This window comes from Anser anser (genome assembly GCF_964211835.1).
Source record: "Anser anser genome assembly, chromosome: 8".
Classification (NCBI taxonomy): Eukaryota; Metazoa; Chordata; class Aves; order Anseriformes; family Anatidae; genus Anser; species Anser anser.
In genome coordinates, this window is record NC_139728.1 from 30,256,490 (window position 1) to 30,277,731 (window position 21,242).

At 46.7% G+C, this 21,242-nt stretch overlaps 1 protein-coding gene across 2 annotated transcripts in view; it reads left to right on the plus strand.

The window, feature by feature from the left end:
* Positions 1–21,242, plus strand: part of CACHD1 (cache domain containing 1) — a 111,464-nt gene that overhangs the window by 24,800 nt on the left and 65,422 nt on the right. For both annotated transcript variants that reach the window (XM_083845687.1, XM_083845688.1), the window contains exon 2: positions 19,539–19,601. In XM_083845687.1, the coding sequence (XP_083701813.1) occupies positions 19,539–19,601 (63 nt within the window). The remainder of the gene's footprint in view (positions 1–19,538; positions 19,602–21,242) is intronic.

Below are 21,242 nucleotides of genomic sequence, written 5' to 3' on the forward strand. Positions count from 1 at the left end.
CTGTCGCTGCCGTTAAACATGGCCCCCTACAGAACTACCGTGTGGAAGTGGGACTTCTTTGGAAGATGGGTTTAAATCTGAGAGGTGCCTTCTGCTAGCAACTGGGGTGCTGATCGGGGGTTAATGCAGCTGTAATGGCCGTGGTGGGCAGCAGCCTTCCGACACGTGGCAAAGGTTGTTGGTTGTTTTAAATAGAGTGAAATACTTGGCAGAAAGGCTTTTTTGATGAATTGTTTGAATTCAGGTAGTAAAGCAATTAACTGTTAGATATTCAGATGGTTTTAAGTTCGTTTTATTTCTGCCACTTGACCATATGGTGCAAGTGCATGTTCTTGGCATAAGTGGATCACAAATGAGAGTGCAGGTCCTGCAGTCCCCTCTCGTGTTCGTTTTGCCCTCTTCCCTCCCACTCAGTTTGAGAACGCTGACTGTCGGGGAACTTAGGTCTCATCCAAAAGTGGGCGGTTTAAGTCAACAAACCTACAGGCCCGTTACTCAGTGGTGTCCAGCATCTGCTCTTGATTTGAGGGACAAGTCCTGAAGGAATCCCGAGAGGCAGAGTAACACAGCGGGATGTGACTGAGAGCACAGTTTCGAAGTGAAGTGGTGCTCGCTTCCCCTAGAGCTCCTTCACGGACGGTGCTCTTCATTTGCTCTTCCTCGGAACAATGCGGTTGATTACTTTTTTTAAACTGCGAAGTTTTCCTCTAATAATGCAGCAAGAGGCTAGGTTTTAAACCTTGTTTTAATTCCATAAAAACCTTGACTTACAATCGTTTTGAATGAGTTTTCAGACTTACTCCGACGAAGCAGGGGGCAGACACCTTGTTGTGGGTTCAGCCCTGGGCAGCGGCCGGGTACATCGGCAGCTGACGGCGCGTCCAACCTCGCGGCTGGCTGCCGCGGGAGGAGGAGATGCTTCTCTCCTGCCTCATCAGGTCTTGGGGTTGCAACGCTGCGGAGCAAGCCGAGGAGAACCTGCTTTATTTTCACCGGGGATCTTCGGACTGACTCATCGTGCAGCCTAGCAGCGTGGTTGCAGAGGCAAACCGTGGTGAGGAGGGTTACACAAGCAGTGGAGCTGGGGCTGCCTGCCCAGAGGAGAGGGTTTTGCTTGCCCCTCCGCTGCCACCAGGCACGGGGCTGTCCATGGGGCTCCTCGGGCTCTCCCTGAGCTGGCTGCACCAGGAAGACACAACCGCAGTAAAACACGACTCCTCTCCCTCACCCCAAGATCAGATTGGGCTTTCACGAGTGGTTGGATGGATTTTTATGGCTTTCGTCTTCTTCACGAGGTGTTCTTCTGTCCAGATGGAGAAGCTAATTGCCTTATCCAGTCTGTCTCTTGCTGCTCTGCCTGGGTTACCCTTATTTTCCCATGAAGTTTTGAATACCTGGAAGGTAAAATTGTTGTAGGAATGTTTAGAGGACACTGGTGTCTTGGGACCTCGCTGGTCCTGTAAACGTTTCCAGCTGGGTAGTGCTGTTACCATGCATTGTTTCATCCTTCTGACTTTTTTTTTAAGTGCAGAATATGCCATCTTGGTTGGCATACTTCAGACTAGAGGCAAATAGTCTGCTTTTTTATCTCATGTGTATCAAAGCAAGCCTTTTTTGAATACAGGAGATTAGGATCTCACCAGCGAAAGCTATATAATCCAACCAGTTGCTGGTCTTTCACAAAGACTTCAGTGGTTTGTGAGCCTAAACATCTGCTGCACCACGGGTAAATGACCAGCAGCGATGGGTCTGGAGGAATTTGGCACAGCTCTGCCTGGTTGAGGTAAGACCGTTTTGCTTCACCATTACGTGCTCGTAACTTCTGAAACGGTAAGGAAGCAGCTTACCATCTGAAACAGCTGGTTTAGCATAAATAAATAAAAGCCTTAAAACCAGCCCGACTGCTGCCGTTGGGCAGCTCCTCTGCCTTCCCGGACGAGCATTTTATTAGGCAACAGCTGTGGTCGCGCTGCCTGAGCATGTGCCAGTTTTTCTCTTCAGACTAAGCCTTGGGGACTGCTTGTTAGCTCCCCTGCCTGTCTGCGAGGCAGGAGAATGTAAAATGAATGCAGGAAGAGCGTGCTGCGATCCGACACGGCGGCCGTGCAGGTGGGCTTAGGCGATGCACAGAAATGAAACCGCCGCGCTAATCGCGCTCCTCACCGGAGGGCAGCGGCTGCGCTGTGCAGCGTCAGGGTTTTCTGGGGTAATATCCTGGTGGATTTCCAAACTCCCTCTGCTCACAGAGCCTTTAAGGTTGTGTCTTGTGAGATTTTGGGTGAGTAGTTTGAGAGAATGTTGAGAAAGAGACGGCTGTGCCCCAGCTCCTGCAGCTGGGAAGTCCTTCCCAAGGCACGGGCGCAGCGCGGGTTGTGCTGCTGCTCCCGTAGTGTCATTTCCCAGTTGCAGTGCTTGTAGCTGAAACTGCTGTGCGCTTAGAAATTGCAAAATCCGATCTCTTGCCTGAGTCATGGCATGCACGCTGTGAGAAGCTGAAATAAAATCAAATTGATCCAATGTATGTGGGCAGAGAGTGGCGTGTTCGCGTGCGGCCGTGACAGTCCCACGGCTCCCGCCTCCCAGCAGCTCATCCATCTCCCCCATCCCATTCTTGTAGCAAGCCTGTTTTGCTTGCAATTATATGAAAACCAACCTGAAAACTAAAAATGCCAGCAATGTGTTCCAGAAGCAGCGATTTAGTTATAATTTTGAAAGTCAATGTTAAGAAAAATGAGTATCTCTTACAGATGCTGTAGCTGGAGCCCTGTTAAAATGCACTTATTCTCGTGTGCTTTTTCTGGAAAGCATTTGTCAGGCAGGGAATAAGGAATCTTTTCTTTGCACCTTTTTCACACATTTATCTGTGGGACAGGAAGAACAGCATTTATTGACCTGTTTGTCTTGCTATTCGGGAGGCTCTAAAGCAAAGCGGAGACTGAGCAAAGTACGGTTTAGCTATGGGGAAGGTAAAAGAGGAGGTGGGAACCCGCGTCTTGTTTTCACCGGTACTGCTTTACAATGTTGCGGAGGTGCGGGTGCCTCCAGGGGCTTGCAAATGGGCTTTGTTTGCATTGTAAATATCTTGTAGGCTTCCAGGAAAGTGCAAAGCAATGAGGAAACGAGCGTTGGACTTCAGAACTGCCTGATCGACTTTGTTCCATCAGCTGCACCGCTTCCGCACACTGATGACTGCTGTTTCTAGCAGCCCTCTTTCCTGCAGCGTGCTGCGTGCCAGCTTCTGGATCTCTGGCAGGCTGGGGGGCCGTGCCCTGCTGCAGCAGCGCGAAGGGAGGCGTTTTGTCCGGCACTTTGCTGCCCACAGCTGGGTGCGGGGAACTGCACCCTTTGGGTCAGTAATAACCGTGCCATTGTCACGTGCCAGTCTGAAAGAATTCGTCCTTCAGAGGCTTGTTCCCGTGCACAGCGACAAAACAGACCGCGCGTTGGTTTGGGCGGTTTGAGCTCACACTGCTTCAGTCCGAGGGCTGCTTGTCAGCGTGCAGCACGGCAGGAGACGTGTAAGAGGACCCCTAAGCTTTTCATCCGCAATTTTAGTTAGGCTGTTGGCGGACGCGCCGTAGGTACGTGTGTTGCAAAACACGCTCGGCGTTGAACAGCTTCTGTGCATCTCAGGGCGCCCCGCTTAAAACGCTGTGGACGTGCAGAGATCTTAACAAGAACTTTTGGCGTGGCTCGGATCGGGTAGTGGTGTTCAGAACTTGCAGAATGCTTTTGTCTGAGCTGTGATCAGGGAAAATAGACGGTGAGTGGGTTTGTGACAAAGATCTACAGAGCACCGGGGAAATAATTTAAGGGATCCTATGAAAGGTTTTAAAGGCAGAATTTTGTTCTGTTACGTCAGAACGAAATAGCACTCGAAGGCTTATCACAGGTTTCAAGGCTGAGTTTAGACTTCACAGTGAGAGAAAAGACTTTTTAATCCTGCTTGAAGTGCGAGCCCCATCCATCACAGCTGTGGTGCTTCCTCCAGGCCTCTTGCTGGGCGGATCTGTCCGGGTTCGTGGCAGGGGCAGATCAGGAGGGCAGGACAGCCGATGCTGGGGACCTGATTCCCACACGTGTGCCGTGACCTAGCTCCAGCCCGATCCTGTGGACTGAGCGTGCAGTAGGTTAACGTTGGCAGCGATCTTTCAGCTTGCTTTCATCCAGAAAGAGCTCAGGGAGTGGGAGGGTGGACCTTGGAGTTATTCTTTGTGCTGAAAACCTGCGTGAATGTTTTCAGAATTGTTTTGAAACGTAATCCTTAGACTTGGTGGCGTTTTGAGGGGCTGTAGTGCTCTAGGATCAGCAAGTAAACCTCCCCGACCGCTGCGGAGCTGGCCAACGAAACCAAACCCAACACCATCCAGAGGCTGTTGCCAGCTTTGTCCTCGGCAGAGCTGGTTTAATGGAATAAATACATCGGAAGTCCTCGTGAGCGTTAAATTTTGTCGTGCGGTCTAGACTTTGCAAAGGATTGTAAGGGGGTTGCTCTGGTTTTCCTGCTTTGAAGAAAAACTGTGTCCTCGCTGCCGTGGCTGAAAAGAGGGGCGGCTTGCAGCAAGGCGGCAGCTTCTCACATCGCTGTTGTGTGAGTAGTAGCTCGGGGTTCTCAGTAGGGGGAAATCGGATGCAAGTAAATGAAAAAATATTGAGTTAGCACAAGTAACTAGTGATGACTCTGGTTATCGAATAGGAGACCTTTGTAAATTGTTTTTAAACTGCTGCGATTGTTGTTCTTCGGCTGATGCACTCGGATCTCTCTTGGCCATAGGGCGGCTGCTTAGGAGGGATTTGGTTAGCATTCCACTTCCTCACGGCTCCATGTGAAGGTCACCACCTCGTAATTCTGAACATGTGGAATTAAACGCGTGCTGCGGTACGTTTTCTGTCCGGATAACTTATGTTTTTATTAGATAATGCTCCTGGTGGAAATTTGGCTTTGTGCGGGGAGAACCGGAGCGCGGAAGCAGCTGGCAGCGCTGCCAGCGGAGGCGTGCGGCTCTGACAGATGCTGGCAGATGTCAGGGAGCCCCAGACGTCGCCGAGGAGTGCTGAAGACACGAGTATGAATCGATGGAGTTCACTTCATACTCGGTGATACTGTTACGATTGCCACATAGTAATTTTAATCCTAAAAACCAAGTGTGAAAGGCTGTGAATCCGCCGCGGGAAGATGCAGGCGCTGCGTTAATGCCACTTCTTATTCATCTGCTTCTAAGTCTCAGGGTGAATTAGGAAAAACCTGTTGTTGAAATATTGATTTAATGTTTTGTCAGGCACTGCAGAGAAAGGACCTTACCTTGCACGGAAAGGTGATCTTTTCAGAGCTTTCAGAAGATTTTTTTCTTTAAAAAAAAATAATCAATATTAAATGACTTATTTTTTGGAATCTTTAGTTCTGTCCCTGAAATACCTGCCATCACTTCACTGTACTGTGTTGTGTTACCTCTAAATTAGGAGGTGAATCATATTTTTTGAATATTTTGAATTTTTTATATTCCTTGATATCTTTGCTCTTGTAACCTTGCCCTTGTGCTTGTATCCTTGCTTTACTTAAGACTGAAAAGGCGTAGAAGAATTAAAGTCAGGCAGGGAGGCGAGGCAGAAGCCTGGGTTGCAGTGGTGTTGGAGCAAGTTAGAGATACCTGGAGCTGACAGGTGTAACAAATGTGGTGAAAATACTCGTTTGAACTGTATCATGGAAGGCTTTTGGAAATTAAAATAGAGATTGCATGTCGAAACAGGGAGGTGAAATGAAATTGTGAGTATCAGCCATTTATTGATTAAAGTTAAAATCTGTTCATTAATTTATTAAGATAATATATCAGTATCAATGCAATGAAAAATATCTTGTCCGATAAATTACGTTTTCTTTCACTTTCTGGCTGTCAAATACAGATCCCAGGGCAGTAGTAACCGTGTTTGACATCAGGAATATTCATTCTCGGAGAAGCATTAATCTGCCTCAGTTGTGTCCGCATTCAAAGCACCGCTAATGCCTTTATTTCTCCTTGGTGTCAGAACTCGCTAATCCTGATACAAAAGTGGATTACAGAGTCATTTCTGTGTGTTCAGACATATGTGCAATACGTAGATAATTGCACGGAAAAGCAAAAGAAAAGGAATTTGTTTAGGTTGCCGAGTTGGAGGCTGTCTCTGGGCAACCTTAAATGCGTAATTCGATTGCGGGTTTGCCAGACCGCTGTTATCTCGCTCGGGGAAACGCGAGGGAAGCTCTGGCCTTTCCTCGTGCTCGCTGGTAGCACTGGAAGTAATGCAGCTGTCAGAGCCTCCTGAAGACCATAGTTATCTACGTGTAATGGAAAACATCCGGCAGTGACAAATAACGAGGTGGGCAGCCGCTGCTTTCCTGGTTTCTCCTCCCAGCCCTAGGTGCTGCCTGGGCGCGCTTCGGTGTGGCGTTGAATGCCTCAACCAGCTGGGCTCCCACCGGAGCGGGATGTCGATGCCCGTTAACACGGCTCACCCAGTGACCCTAAAGACTGGTATTACCATCTAGTGCTTTAAAAGTTTGGAAATTACGGGGTTTAGTAAAACACTGTTCTTTCTAATGCAAGTGTAGGCTTTTCATTGATTACTTGTGTTTCTGAATTTGGATAAAATTTTGTCTAACAAATAAAAGCTTGGAGGATTTACGGGAAGTAGAAAGCTATTTTGAGCAAGAAGCTGATACAAAACACTTCAATTTAAAATATTTTCCAGTCAAAGGGGTTTTCATGTGCATCCTCAAAAAATTAAATATGAATGAATGTTAGGAAACCTTGAACACTATGAACCATTGAGATTTTATAATTCCAAGAGCAAATGTCTGCCTAGGGATTCTTGATTATTCTTAATGAAGATGACACTGTATGTGTGATCAGCATGAGGGCTGCTTAAATAAGAGTGTTCATGTAAGTGGTTTCTTCAGAAGGAAATCAGAGCAGAGATTTATTCGGAACAAACGAGCAGTCTTTTCTCCAGAGGTTCAAAAATACTTTGTCTAAATAAAGTTAAACACGAATTGAGACTTGCAGAAAGGTCAAGCAATTCTCTTCTCTTTTGAAACAGAAATTGTTTTAATTGTGTTCATTTGACAGGAGCAATGGAGCTCACTTGATGGTTTGTCTTTTGTGGAAAAGCAACTTGTAGTAATATTTACAGAAGGAATGAAATAGTAATTGCCTTTGTCATTGTTTTAATTTTAGCAGTGTGTGTATGCATGAGTCCTTTTTGATCTTTCTAATAGGTACAACCCAGCTGGCAATGACATCAGATTATAAAAGGAATTAATATTACTGTAATGCGTTTCCAAGGCTGTGTTGTTTTGTTTTCTTTCGCAATTTGGTTCCTTCCAGTTTAACTTCCTTTTTACTGTGGAAATCCGCTCCTGAGCTGTGGTGTTCGCTCCATTCCTCCTGCCCTCACGGTGCTCTGTGAGGTTGGCTGTAAATTGCAAGGCTGTGTGGATGTGCAGGATCCCAGGACTGTGCTTGTAGGTTTGTAGCGATTGCCTTGCGTGGTTTCTATGTGTTTTTTTGGGTTGCAAGACTTAAACTTGATGTCAGTCAAATCTAGTGACGGACAGGGATGTGGGAGCCGCCAGCGCAGCCTCTTGTCCCGCCGAGCGGTGCTGTGCCGCTGTGCTGGTGCTTGTGCTGGTCCACCTTGGGCTGGCTGCGTCTTGTGTGGACGTGCTTGCTTTTCGGTAATCCACAGAAGCCAGTTCAGCTGAAGTATTAAAAAAATAAAAACCCCACAATTTGTATTCTTGCTCCTTTTCTTAGCGTTTTCACAAAGAAGTTGAACTTTCAAAGTAAATCGGAGTACTCTTTTCAAAGGGCTGAAGGAGAACAGACACTGAAGATTGTCCTCCCTTTAGGTTAGAAGAGGAATTCAGGAATGTGCATCTGTAAGCTTTGGTATAAACTAGAAGAATTAGCCTTTACCTTTTAAATATTTATCTCTTTCAGTAAGTAGGAAGGAATCATGCCGAAATATATTTGGTTTACCTTTAATACCTAAATAATTTCTGCTCAGCATTATCAATTTGCACGTTTGGTGCACTCATCAAATGACCAGTATTAATTACCCTAGGACAAGTATATTTTGCAAAGACTTGTTAAAACCAACACAAAGCCCAAAGCAATGACAGCTTACGGAGGCTCGTAGCAGCGCAGGCCTGCCATAGCTGAAAATACTGTGTTTCTCTTGAAAACTGCGTGGCGAACAGTGGCGATGCCGGGCCGGTCCTGGCAGAAAGCTCCTCCTGCTGAGCTTGTACGGCTTTCACGTGAAACTGCAGGAATCTGACCGCCCGGCGCTGAGGATCTGATATGTTGAAATAGTTGCAAGAAGCCACTCCGCTGACTGTCCAAAAAGGGGCATGGCTGGAAACGGGCAAATCCTGCGCTGCAATCGGAGGTCTTCAGAGGGGTGAAACACTTGCGGAGATTTGGGGCAGGAGGGAAATCCTACAAATTTCAACTGCTGATTTGTAGCATCCATTTTCAAACACGGAAATAATTTGGGTGCTTTCCATCTCTGTATTGCTAATCAGCAGCTCATCGGAAGAGTGCATACGCTGATTTTTAAATTGACATTCAGCGTAATTTCTTGCTACTGAGTGCTTGGAAGATAAGTGTATTTGTAATAATTTCAGAAAAAAGTATCTTTTTTAGAAGGTCGGAATGATTATTTTCAGTTATGAAATACTCTAGATAGTGTCACTCAAAGTGGAACTTGTTTTCATGGTGTGTATTTATTATTTTTATTTAAGGTGATAAATACTGGTTTGCTGATATTCATATAATTAGAACAGTGGATTAGAGAACCTGCCTTGTTTTCAGACTTCTTTTCCATGAGCCTTTGTGCTACATAGTATTCTGTTCTCAAAGCATGATTTTTATGTTAAAGTTGCTTTTGTGGCAAGAAGCAGAACCTGACCAGGGCTTCAAAACGTAAAAAATAGTTAGCTAGGGACTCCCTGATACAACAGAATGTGTCAGGCGCTCTTAGAGACCAGTATAATACCTACAAAAATTTGTGTTTAAATGCTTAAATGTCCAACTGCGGAGTCTTTTTAACTAAAATAACTGTGCCTCCGTGGATAGCGTGGACCTGAACATTAAGCGAACTTGAACTTCCTGGTGCTCGTCACATGAGGAAACACGCACACACGATGTATTGCGTGTCTGTACTGGGGAGACCCAGTGTAGAGGTGGAAAAGAAGGGGATGCCAAAGAACCATAAAAATAAAGTAAGGCCACAAAAAAAAAAAGTCAGCTCCTTCTGTCGGTGCCAAGCTCTCCTAGGGCTGGCCAAGGCGCGGGTCACACAGCCCCGACTCGTCTCGCGGCTCCGCGGCTCCATCGGCGAGATGGTTCCCTCCTGCCAGTCCCCGTCCTCCCCTCCCGGCCTCTGGTGTCCCACCCTTGGCCTGCAGCCTGCTTGGTTTGTAAAACAATGAGGGGACGAGATAAAGGCCTGCGCTTTGCAAAGCATCAGATAATTTTTGCTCCCAAAGGCTGGCTGTGGCAATTCTCCTGGGCTGCCTTGGCGTGGGTTTTGGCTGCAGGGAGGCCGTGCTACAAAAGACTCTGAGGCAAGTCCTGCTCTTCTTTGGTGCTTTCCCTCATTAAATCTTGAGCTTTCTCTCCCGTTTTTGGGTTGGAAGCTGCTCTGCTCTTGATTAACACTGGAGTTTTTGTTGTGTTTTTTTTCTTTCAACCTCCCCCCCCTTTCATGTAAATGATGTCTTACTTTTTTACTTGCTTTTTTTCTTTTTTAATTAGAAGAATAAATGCTTGCATTCATGCACAAATTGCTTTGAAGTGCCGTAGGAATTCAATTCATGAGCCTCTCCTTGGTCTCAATTTTTAATTTCTCTGTGAGCAGATAACATCTAATGGCTCAGCTCTTTCCCGAAGACTGCGTTTGTTTTCTGCGGGTTGCGCTGCCTCCTCCTGTGCCCTGAGATGAGTTAAACGCGAGCAGGACCGCTGAGCCGGCCAGCCTCCGCTGAGCGCGCCTGCCAGGTTTTGTTTGACGTCGGGGTGACTCCTGCTGGGCTGCGGCCCTCACAGAGCGAGGGAAAAGCGGTCCTGGAGACCTCAGGGACTCTGCTCAGCAGGAGCAGGGCTGCTGGGTGCCCTGGGTCAGCTCCGCTGCTGCTGGTGTCCACTATCTCTGCGAGGCAGCTGACCTTGGAATGAGCTCTAGCGATTCACTTCGATGGGCTCTGGCACTTTCCTCTAGAAGTCTTCTTCAGTTTGACCATCCTAGCAAGTAGTTGCTACTTTGCACCCGTACGTTGTTTTTTGGGGGTCCAGGATACAACATTCACCCCTGGTGTAGGTCTGTTCAGCCGTGTTGATGATGTCTGGTGGTCTTCTGGCTCGTGAAACATAATGGAGAGAGATTGTCAGATAAGTAATCTGTTAGTGAGCTTGTTCCCTGAGCTCATTCACTCCTGGTTGGAAAATGAGAAGAGAAATGGGATCTTTCCAGTGCTGCTTGATGAGTAATTCTATTTTCCTTAGCACTTAAGGAAACGTTTCACTTTACTTAACACTCAGAGAGGACCGGGAGATTTCAAGTGCCAAAGCTGGAGAGAGAAAATTTCAAGTAACTTGTTTCTGCTTTTGTAAAAATCTGGTGATTGAGCCAACATTTTGGTGTGGGGATCGTGGCTGTGGGACTGGCACCGTGTCCCTGGAGAATCCCGGGATGGCTGCAGTGGGATGTGACTTGTAGGGTTGTTGGAGGGAGGGGGCTCCGCAGCCTCCCTGGGCAGCCTGTTCCAGTGTGGGACCACCCTCGCAGCAAGTGAATATTCTCTTGTGACCAAGTGGAATTTCACTTATTAAATGTTTTAATTTGTGCCTGTTGTCCTGTTCCCTGGGTGCCATGGAGGAGAGCCTGGTTCCCTCCTTCAGGGGTTTGTCCACACGGGTAAGATCCCCCTGGAGTCCCAGCTCTCCCAGCCTCACCTCACGTGAAAGACGCTCCTACCCCTTAATCATCTGGCCCTGGTCTTACCGGGGTTATCACAGAGGGTGATGGTAGAATGAAAGGTCTGCAGAGCCTCTGTCCGTCCCTCAGGTCGGCGCTGCCTGAGCTCTGCCCCTGCCCGTAGCCTCGCTGCGGCCTCCAGAGGAGGCTGTACCAGGCGGGAGGAGCACCAGGCGTTCTCCAGCCGAATCCGGTGTAATGAAAGCTGCCCCGAGCACCTCTTCCTTGAGCCCGATCCGGCTGTCTCTGCCCCAAACGCCATCTCCAGTGGCTGCTTTTAGCAGAGCGCAGCCCTTCTGCCCCTGCACACCTCCGGCTCTCCCAGCCGCTGCGTAAAGCAGGTGAGACTGGTTGGAGAAGTGTTTCGAAAGGCTCCACCTGCAAGTGGGCTATTGCCCCTAGTACATGAAGGAATTACTTCTTTCTAACCCATTTTAATATATATATCTATGCCATCCTGTAAGGCTTTTTTAACAGCACTATTTTCTAGCTGCAACACCTATGAGAGCAGGCAGCTACATGGAAGCCAGGAGAGGAGTTGAGCTGCAGCGGCTGGAGGTGACAGACCTCGCGGGCATCGGCCGTGCGCTCCCGGAGCACTTCCAGAGGCTTGTCCTGCTCACCTGGGTCTGACGGCCAGGGCTGCTGTGCCCCCGCTGCTGCGCCCACAGACACGGCCGGGAGTCAGTGAGCACCAGGACGGGGCTGGCCTCGGAGCTGGGGTCAGCTGGAAACATATCAGTTACCTGAAAACAACTTTACATCCAGGTTAGAGAGAGCGATTGAGATAATGAAGATAACGCAAAGCGTTTATCTCCTGGAGTTAATTTTTTATCTGCTTTTGAAAGCAGTTGGGAAATTAAACAGTGTAAGGCTTCAGGAGCATGAGGAATTCTTCCTGCTCCCTGCCTCTCAAACAAGGAAATGGGTGGATTATAGCAAAGCAAAACAACACAAATGAGATACGGAAATAGGTGATTTTATAACTTCTGCTAATGAATCAACGTGGTAATCGGAGGGTGCTCTCGTGCTTCTTATTACAGACACCGACTTGGACAGGAAAGCACTTGTGTACGGACAGTCTGCTTCAGGTTGTTACTGATAAATGATTTTTCTCTTGGAAAAAGTGTAGTGTCTTGCTTGGAGACAGCTGAGATCTGGCCACAGAGCATGTTTAAAGTTTTAAAGCTCATCTCATTGTGAATGCAGGCAGTGTTGGAGGGTTACCGTTCAGAAGCGCTGCAGCAGCTGTTGCAGGGGCAGGCTGCTATCAGGGTGTTTGCTCCGAACGCTGGTGGCTCTTGCTGAGAGATCCTGAAAAATGACGCTCTCGGACACTGAAAGAAAACAGTCTGTGATTGCGTTGGTATCAGCCCATCCATTTTATGCACAGAAGTTCAGTGTGATGATTTATATGTTCCTATGTTTAAGCTGGTCGGTTTGGGACTTTTTTTTTTCCTGGCTCAAGTAGATCTCCTTAATGCGTTGCTCTAGCCTCAGTGTTTCTGTGCTGCAGCGTTTGTCCGAGCAAAGCCAAATAGCTTCTGCCTCGCTTGTGTTAAACACATCAGGAAAAAAAATCATGTGCTCTCGGTTTCCCATCCCACCCTCCCTCCTTTTTTTTTTCTTTTGACTTCACTGTAAAATTACACACTGGAGCGTTAGGTAAATCGATCCATGTTCTGCATACTTGCCGTATCCTGAGTTCACCACCGATCGGACAGGCGCTGTAAGGATACTAAAATGGTGTTAAACTCCTCTGGCTATAGGATTACATCTATTTACCTGTATCGGTCTGCTGCTGAAAAGTTGCACCGTTTTTAGTCAGTCATTTCTGACACGAACTTCAAACCAAACCAGGAAATGAAGCCAGAGTTCTCCCCACCGAATGAAGTTTCAGTTTAATTTTGTTCCCAGCAAGTGCTCACCTTTGTTCCCCGAAGGGCGGGTGGCACGGAGTGAGGGAGAGCTCTGCTCTGGGGCTGCTGCTGGCTGGGTCAGGAAGAGAGGATGACAAATGGGGGCTGGATTTTAAAATCCTGATAGAGCAACCTAGGGGTAACTGCACTATTTGAGCGATGGGCGCAACATCTAGACAAATACTGCCTGAGGAAGAACAAGGAGCACCAAGGCAACTTCTCCGTTGACTTAGGAGGACTGAAAGAAGGCAGTGAGTTAGAAAATGTTCTGTAGGAGTACCAATGTTTGTTATTTTTACCTTAAAAGTAATTATTAGAAGTGCATTGCAGTGCTGCACCGTGGTGTCCTGTGTGCCTAGAAGCAGGCGGGTGAGATGGCAAGCTGCTCGCTCGTGTCGGCGTCGGATCGTCTCACCCGGGGAGCAACGGAGAGCTCTGCCCGAGCACTCTGCCTCTGCAAGCCTCGTCCTTGGGAAGAGATCAATAAAAACGTCTTCTGGCCGTCCTCCTGGGAAGATAAAAGATAGCAGCCCTCGTCACTGTCAGTTCTTAAATCCCTTCCTGGAAGGCTGCGAGGCAGTGTCCCGTTCAGGGACAGAGAATTGCGGAGGTGCAGCTTTTATGGGTCTTCTCAAGCTCTCAGGCTGCAAAACTTGAAACTCAGATTCAACGTTTTGCTGCATTTGTGTTGCTCAGGGTTGCTCTGATAATTTCAACTCCATTTGGTTATAGACATTTAATCAGTTTTAAATATTAATCAATTTTAAATATACTGGGAACATGAAGAAATCCATGTAACTATTATAAGTTTCATATCCTAAAGTCTAGAAGGAGGGATAAGTGCAGGGAGAAAAAAAATCCAATTTTATTGAGAAGACCATCTGCTTTATATTTTAAGGTTGGGTAGCATAACTTTCCTTTTTCTGAAATACTGCCATTGACATTGTCATGAGTATAACTTTAGTCAAGTTACATTGGCTAAATGAATAATCTTTTTAACATGTGGAACTAATTTTCCTAGGGTATTTTCCCCTCTCACTCTCTTTTTTCCCCACCTCTTCTCCATTCCCTTGAAAAAGAAGAGGGAAAAATCTGCTGGTGCCTGATTGCGTTTTTGGCAGATACTCAGTTTTCCATAGTTTTCCCTCATTGTAAATGCCAGAAGTTTTCCAGGGAAACACGTTTACAAGAACTGTACTAAACTCTGACTGTTTCCAAGCAATGCCCTAACTACCTCGCACCCCCAGTTCTGAATGCAGCTCTTGAAATGATCCGAAAGGCTTTTATCAGCCACAGGCTAGTGGTGGTAGGTGAATTATAAACACTGGCTCTGTGACGCTTTCTCCCCTCAGAATTCAGATCCATCTGCAAATGCACGCACGCTCGCATTTTGAGTACCGGGAGGGTCTGCGTTCGGTTTGCTTACGGGAAAGCTGTGTTAGATAGTCTGAGCGTTTCCTCACAACTGAATATCTTCCACCAATTCCTCCCCATCGCAATTAACCTAGCGTGAAGTTTACGTGTAAAATAGCAAAATCACTTAATAAAGCTGCCAAAGGGATCTTTTCGAAGGGTGGTGTGGTTTAACGATGCTCCACCGAGGAAGACCTGTGAGCGTGGACTGATTTTTGCCCGCTAGCAACACGCATTTTACTTGGAAAGGCTCTGCAGGTGCTGGCATAGGAGCAAACGATATTCTTGCACTGAGCGAGATGGGAACAGGCATGGGATTTCCACGTGGTGTCCGAATGCTGTTGTCACACACTGAGCCCCAGGTAACTGCTTAGGTGCAGCCTGCTCTATCTTGCCATAATTTTGCGATCATTTACCGTACACATTACTGTGAATGGTTGCAGGTTAAGGATGCCGGGGGATCTCAGCTGTGCCCGGAGCACCCCTTGCGCGGTGGGCTGCAGCAGCCTGCCTCGGTACCAGCTGCACGCAGGGCTCTGGCGCGTCTGCCTCGGGAGGGATTACCGGGAACTTTTTGGTCCCACGGAAGCATTTTGCAGCTTGGTGAACTGGTGATGGCCCCTGCGAGAGTGCGAAGGAAGATGTACGCTCAGGCCTCTGAATTCAAAGCCAGGTGTTTTATTTACTCTCCAGTTACGTGCTGGGCAGTGAATCAAACCGCAGGGTCCCGGCGAGTTACTCTCCAGTCCTGAGCAGCGTTACTGGGAAGATTTCTTGTACCCACAGAGCACTATTGCGTTCTGCTCCTCTTCCATGCCATTTAGTTCCTCAAAGCAAGAAAACTGGTGGGCACCAGGCAGTGCCTCAAGGTTTCAAACCTCGTGCTGTATTTGAAGTGGGGGCATTGCTCTCATCGGAGTTTGCCTTTTGCTATGACTTCCTCCAATTTAGTTTCATATATAAATATATATATATATAAATTTCTTGGAGGAAAGCATGAAGCATATCCTTGATCTCATGGGAACCCACTATTTAATGTTTCTCAGTTTTAGAAAATGGTAACAAAACATAATGTGATACGGCTTCAGACGCTGCAAAAACAAACTCCAGAAGAAGCCACAGGTTTCCCTCATAACCGTCTAGCTCTGCGAGTTCCATCATAAAAAGGATTTGTTATATATTTGTTTGCTCACTTTAAAACATTAACCTTTAAAATAAGAAACAGACCCTGGTTAGTTGCTACTTGAGGTTAGCAAGTACAGCAGCCCCGCTGAGTTAATACTGCTTATATTTGACACGTGTACATTTTGCTACTGCTGTTCCGTATCCGTTCTTAATACGGTCATTTTTTCATCCTGCATGATCCAAATACGAGGTACCAGCAGCCCATGTCCAAAATCTGCTCAGACTTTTTTTCTTTTAAATACCTTTCAGTATAGATGTTAAAGCAGCCTCAATGTATTTACAGCTCAGTTGATGTTTTCCTGATCTTGTATTTGTTTTTCCCAATGCTCTGGGTTTGTAAAAATTCTGTTTTTGTTGGTGGGGAGAGGGGTTCGTATCTCGCCTGGCAAATAGCGATGTGCAGCTGGTTGGTGGCTCTCATGAGCAGCTGCTGCTTGTGTTTGGTTGGGGATCTTGGAGGCTTGGTTTTGGGGGTTGTTGCTTTTGTGTCGTTGTTTGTTTTGATGCAGTGGTTGTGCTTTTTTGTCAAGTTGGGGGCTTTTGAAGGGCTTTCTTGCTGCAGTGCGTTGCTGCTGAGTTTGTTCTCACCTCAAGGCACTGAGGAAACACGTTGGTTAATATTTCGCTTTCTATGTTAAGCTCAGTTTAGTCACTTCCCGAATTTAAAACTACAGATTGTGAATGTCCAAAGCCTCGTTTCAGTACGCTGTGAAGCTGAACCCGAGCTGCCCCTTATCTCGGAGGCTCGGCAGGAAGCCTGACCCCTTTCTAGCAGCAGAGGCTGGCTGCGGCGCTGCGCCCATTCGTCACTGTCAGACCGCACCTGTGGAAGGCATCACGACGGCGGCATCCCAAATCTTCCCCGTCCCAAGGGGTCCCCCACGGACCCCTACCCTTGGAGCCCCTGGTCACATCGTAATTTATCTCGCTCATCGAGCGCTTGTCCTCAAAGCTGAAAGCGAGGCAGCTGGTGGCACCGAGAAGCACTCGGTTACATGAAAGTCATTAAAGCTGGGTGCTGCAGAGGAGTATTTTCTAGGAAGTTGCAAGTAATTTGAACCAGACAGGTAATTAACGATCTTAGGAAAGCAAGGGTCTCTAATGTGTTGAAATGTGTGTTTGTAAGACAAAACCCAGTCCCTCTGAGGACTCCATCCCGGCTGTGTTCACCCTCAGCGGGCTGACGTGGACGCATCTGCACCTCTTGGTGCTTCTTGTCTGGAGCTGTCGCCAGTGGGCAGAAATCCTGCGGCGGTCCCTGCAGATACCATGATTGATTAATTTTTGTTTTTATGTATTTATTTTCCCTTGGCTTCTGCTCGTGTCGCTGGGCATGAGTGCCACGCGCAGTGAAACAGCGGGCGGTGGGTGCAGCCAGCCCGGCGAGCGTGGGCTCCCGCTGAGCATCGCGGATGCTTGAAGTGACTTGGAAAAGGGAAAATGCAAACTACGCTTTCCCTCATTTCCAGTACTGTAGCCTGGCCAAATCTAGAATTACATGTCACTGCTGCAGCTTTCCTTCAGAACAAAGTGTGGAAAATGCAGATGATTTCGAACTTATGTAGGTTCTGAAGACGTTTTCAGCTTTGTTTGCTTCTTAAGGTTGTGTTTGAAAACCGGTGCTTTGTGGTGGGAATGAGGTGAAGGTTGCTTGCCGTTCCGGGTAATCTCTGGCAGCATAAAGGGAGAGTGGTAACAGCGCTGGATTTTAAACCATCCTGAAATTTAATTCAGAGTTTGGATCAGAAAACAAAAGCTGCTTTGTCTTTGTGTGTGTATTTATTTATTTATTTAAAGTTTATGGAAATCTGCTTGATGAAACCAAGCCACCTGAGGGGCTGAAATGCAGTGTTTGCTCATGCCAGGTGTGTTATGGCACATGGGGACGCAGCATAGCCATGAAACAACTGTTCCCAAATCTTTAAAAATGCTACAGAGGAATCGGGAGTGGACTGACGAGCTTAATTAGTGCCACGGCCAGACTTTGGGGAGGGAGGAATTAAAAAAAATGAAGGCATTTTTCCTGAGGGAGGGAGATGACGGTGGAGGAGAGGTGTGGGGAGGGAGCCCTGTCCACAGGATCTGCCCTCTGCCACCAGGAGCCGGTGTCTTTTACAGATGTGGGGTTTGAGGGAACTTGAGAACCGCAGGGAAAGCGAATGTTTTTCGCACAGGTGAGCGGTGTTCAGCAAGAACCTGAGTACTCCGGACAACGATACACTTAAAATAGGTGGTGATGACAACCCGGGGGGGCAACCTGGGAGGGATCCTTCAGGCAATTTGTGATTGTGCAGCAGGCTGGGATGGTACCGGCTGCAGGTGGGGTGTGACGGGGCTGGGTGATGGCCGTCGGGGCCTGCTCTGTGTCAGGTGGGGCCTGGTGGAGCAGCTCAGCCGGCGGCCATCTGCTCGGCAGGCCCCGCTGCACAGCCGGGCTGGGAGGAACGAAGTACAGATGCTAACAAGTGGCTTCTCTTCACGTTCAGCCTATTTTTGTCCTGAGCAGAGGGTTGTGGCCAGGGTTAGCACCTGTGTGGCTCGTGCTCCTTGTCCACGTTGAGTTGTTGGTGTCTGGGGTTGGTCTGTGAGGGCGCTGAGCCGGCAGGCTCCTGCCCACCCCTCTGCACGCACTGAGCTTTTCAGTGAGTAGAAGACACAACATTTTGAAGAATCATAGAATCATAGAGTATCCCGAGTTGGAAGGGACCCATAAGGATCATCGAGTCCGACTCCGGGGACCACACAAGTCACATGGTCTAAAATTTTGGGTAGACCTAAGCGCACAGTCCAAACACTTCTTGAAGAACGTGTTTAGATTACAAATCAAGCTAAAATAGGTTGAAAGCTTAGCACAAGTAAATTCCTGCTTGTGTTGTGACTCTATATAACTGTGCATGATGGTCTCTGTCGTCATTTTGGACTTTGGGAAGCGCAGCTGTGCTCGAAAGGCGCGGAGGAAGGGGTCAGCTCCGTGCTGAGGCCAGGAGGGCCCATTCTGGTAGCTGACAGACTGCTTCCTTCTCGCTCCTTTTGATGTCTGCAGACTAAATGCTGCGTGGAGAGAAAAATTCAATTCATTTGAAACATTTTGCATCAAAATGACATGCTTTAATGTATTTTCTTCTGATGTTTAAATTATCTTTTCATCTCATGAAGGGGGAAGGAAAAAAAAAAAAAAAACATGTTTGTAGTTAAAGTGCCCAAGCAGAACTTTAAACAAAGGTCTGGAAGAAGAGGAAGTCTCAACGTACAGGCAGCTTTTAAGAGCAGATTTTTTTCCCCCCCTCCTCCTTGGCTCTCTGAGACTTGTAAACTGAGGAGATTTATTGCTGCCCTTCCAAATGCTGCTTTAGAATTAAGAGTTCAAATTTCTGAAATTCCTGGAGCCCTCAGGAGGGAGAGGGATAAGGGAAAGTGATGATGGGAAGCGCAGCGGAGCAAACTGAAGGGTTTTCCGGGCTGCCTCTGCCAGCTGTGGCCGCGGGTGTCCTTCCTAGGAGGAAATCAGCCAAACCTGCGTCAGGAAAACTCTTGGAGTTGCTAACCGATGATTACGCTGTGTTTGGAGGAAATTGAGACTTCTTTAGTATCTGCAGTTATTGCCAATAATTTTGTGATCTGATTCTGTCTTGGTATCTTGCTGAAAACACAAGCCTTAGCAATTTCACCAGTATCACGTCAAGGGAAGGACACAAAGCAATGGGTTTTTTTCTGTTTTGTAGTGTATAATCTTAAATATCCTCACTTTATTACTAAAATAACATGTTTTGAAACCACGACCTGTTATGTTTTTTGCCTTCAAACATGAGAACAGATGCTTCATGCAGATCCAGGAGCAGGTACAGGTGAACTTGATTCCCCTTAGGTAGACCTGGCATTAGAGACTTCCAGGTGAAGTGCTCTATCTCTGACACAGATTTCCTCACGTGCACCTTTTGAAACCGCGTTAATGTGACTTTTGGGGTAGAATGTCTCTAATGCATCCTTTCTGATTTTTTTTTGCAGAGGATATTCAACTCCTTTGTGTACACGGAGAAAATATCGAATGGAGAAAGTGAAGTTCAACAGGTAAGTCAGACCCCCCTGCCACCTACTGCTGCCCGGTGGCACAGACAAAAGCTCTGTTTTGCTTCACAAACGCAGTCAGCTTAGCACTTACAGTTCTGTCTGAATTTATTGTGGCCACTTTTCTAACATGCAACACCAAGGAAAATAAGTGGAATAGAATATAAATGGAAATGTATTGTATGAGCTGACTGTGTATTTGACAGTTTTCTTTTGTCTTGGAAAGCCTTTCCATCTGCTTTCTGTGGGTCCTTCCCTTCGGAAACAAAAAACAAATGCAGAGGTGGGGCCCTTGTGTAGTATCTCACGTTAATTGACTGGTTTTCACATTGGAAGTGTCTCTTTTAAAACTGTTTTCATTTGAGGTGAAAACACTAATATTGTTTGTAAATGTGGAAATGGTATCAATTGCTGTGTGTAAATATGGGACAGCTGCAGCCTCCTGTAACAGTTGTTTTAGGATTTTTTGTTGTTTTATGTGTTTTCTTTCCCCATATGAGATCACATTTGAAGATGTGGGGAAAATAAACTTTCAATTTAACATTGAGGTGATGTATCTTTTAACATGCAGGCTGTTTGCATTTTAATGCATGTATACCTTTGGAAAATTAGTGGTGGATAAATTTCAAGACAGACCAAAGAGATCCAATTTTCATCCTTAAGAAATGAAGGTACCGGTTCTGTACTCTCCCACTTGCACCTTCATTCGGAACATGATGAGTTTTGGTAGCAGTGTCAGGCACTGCTTGGGGGCTGGAACAAAGAACTGTCTTTTCCTTCCAGTTGAAGCACAGACTCATTTGTACAACCTTCAGCGAGTAACCTGACCTTCTTAGACCTCTATCAAACCAGTTTTAATGTTCAGCGAAAACAAAAGTGCCTCAGAGTGGAGCTTTCCCTGGGGAAAGGGGAGCTGCTCTCTAGCTGTGCAGGTAGTCAGATGTGCATGTGAGCTCTGTTGGGTGTTTCCTAGAGCATATTGTATGTGCACGCGTGCATTAAAAAGAGCCATGTAATAGCAGCAAATTTATGTTTACTGTAAAATAGTAAAATTGCCAGATACTTCTTTTTTTCTCCAAGGAAAAAGTCAAAGCAGAGTTGGATCAAATGAGATTTTGAATCTCTGTGCGATGTATTTAAGCTTTGGGTGAGTTTGAAAGAGAGAGTGGGGCTCAGCTCCTCTGCTCTTTCCGAACAAACACAGTGGCTTTTGATAGGATTATGATCAATGTGGGAGCTTGGTTAATCTGCAGAAATTGGGGGAGTGCAGGAAAAGTTCCAGAAACGCTGGGTTTCTGTTAGACAAAAACCGAGTCTTTGGTGTAGGAATCCTATACTAGCACTAAACTGCAGTGTGTAGTAATGCTGACAGACAACTGTGATAATATACGGCCGTGTGAGTAATGATAAGGGGTTTAAATTAGGCTGTTAGAATGACATCATGCAGATTTTAGGATGAATTTCTTGTCTGTTAGCTAAAAAGTGGTAAGGTTTGCTTAAAAAAAAAAAGTTGTTTGCACTTAACCTTTGGTACTGCTTGTCTGTGTTTCAGATTTTTGTTTGGTGAGATACAGATGTATGTAAGAAACGATAGGAGAAACTAGAGCAAAGACTTAATTCTAGTAAATTACCCCAATGCTGGCA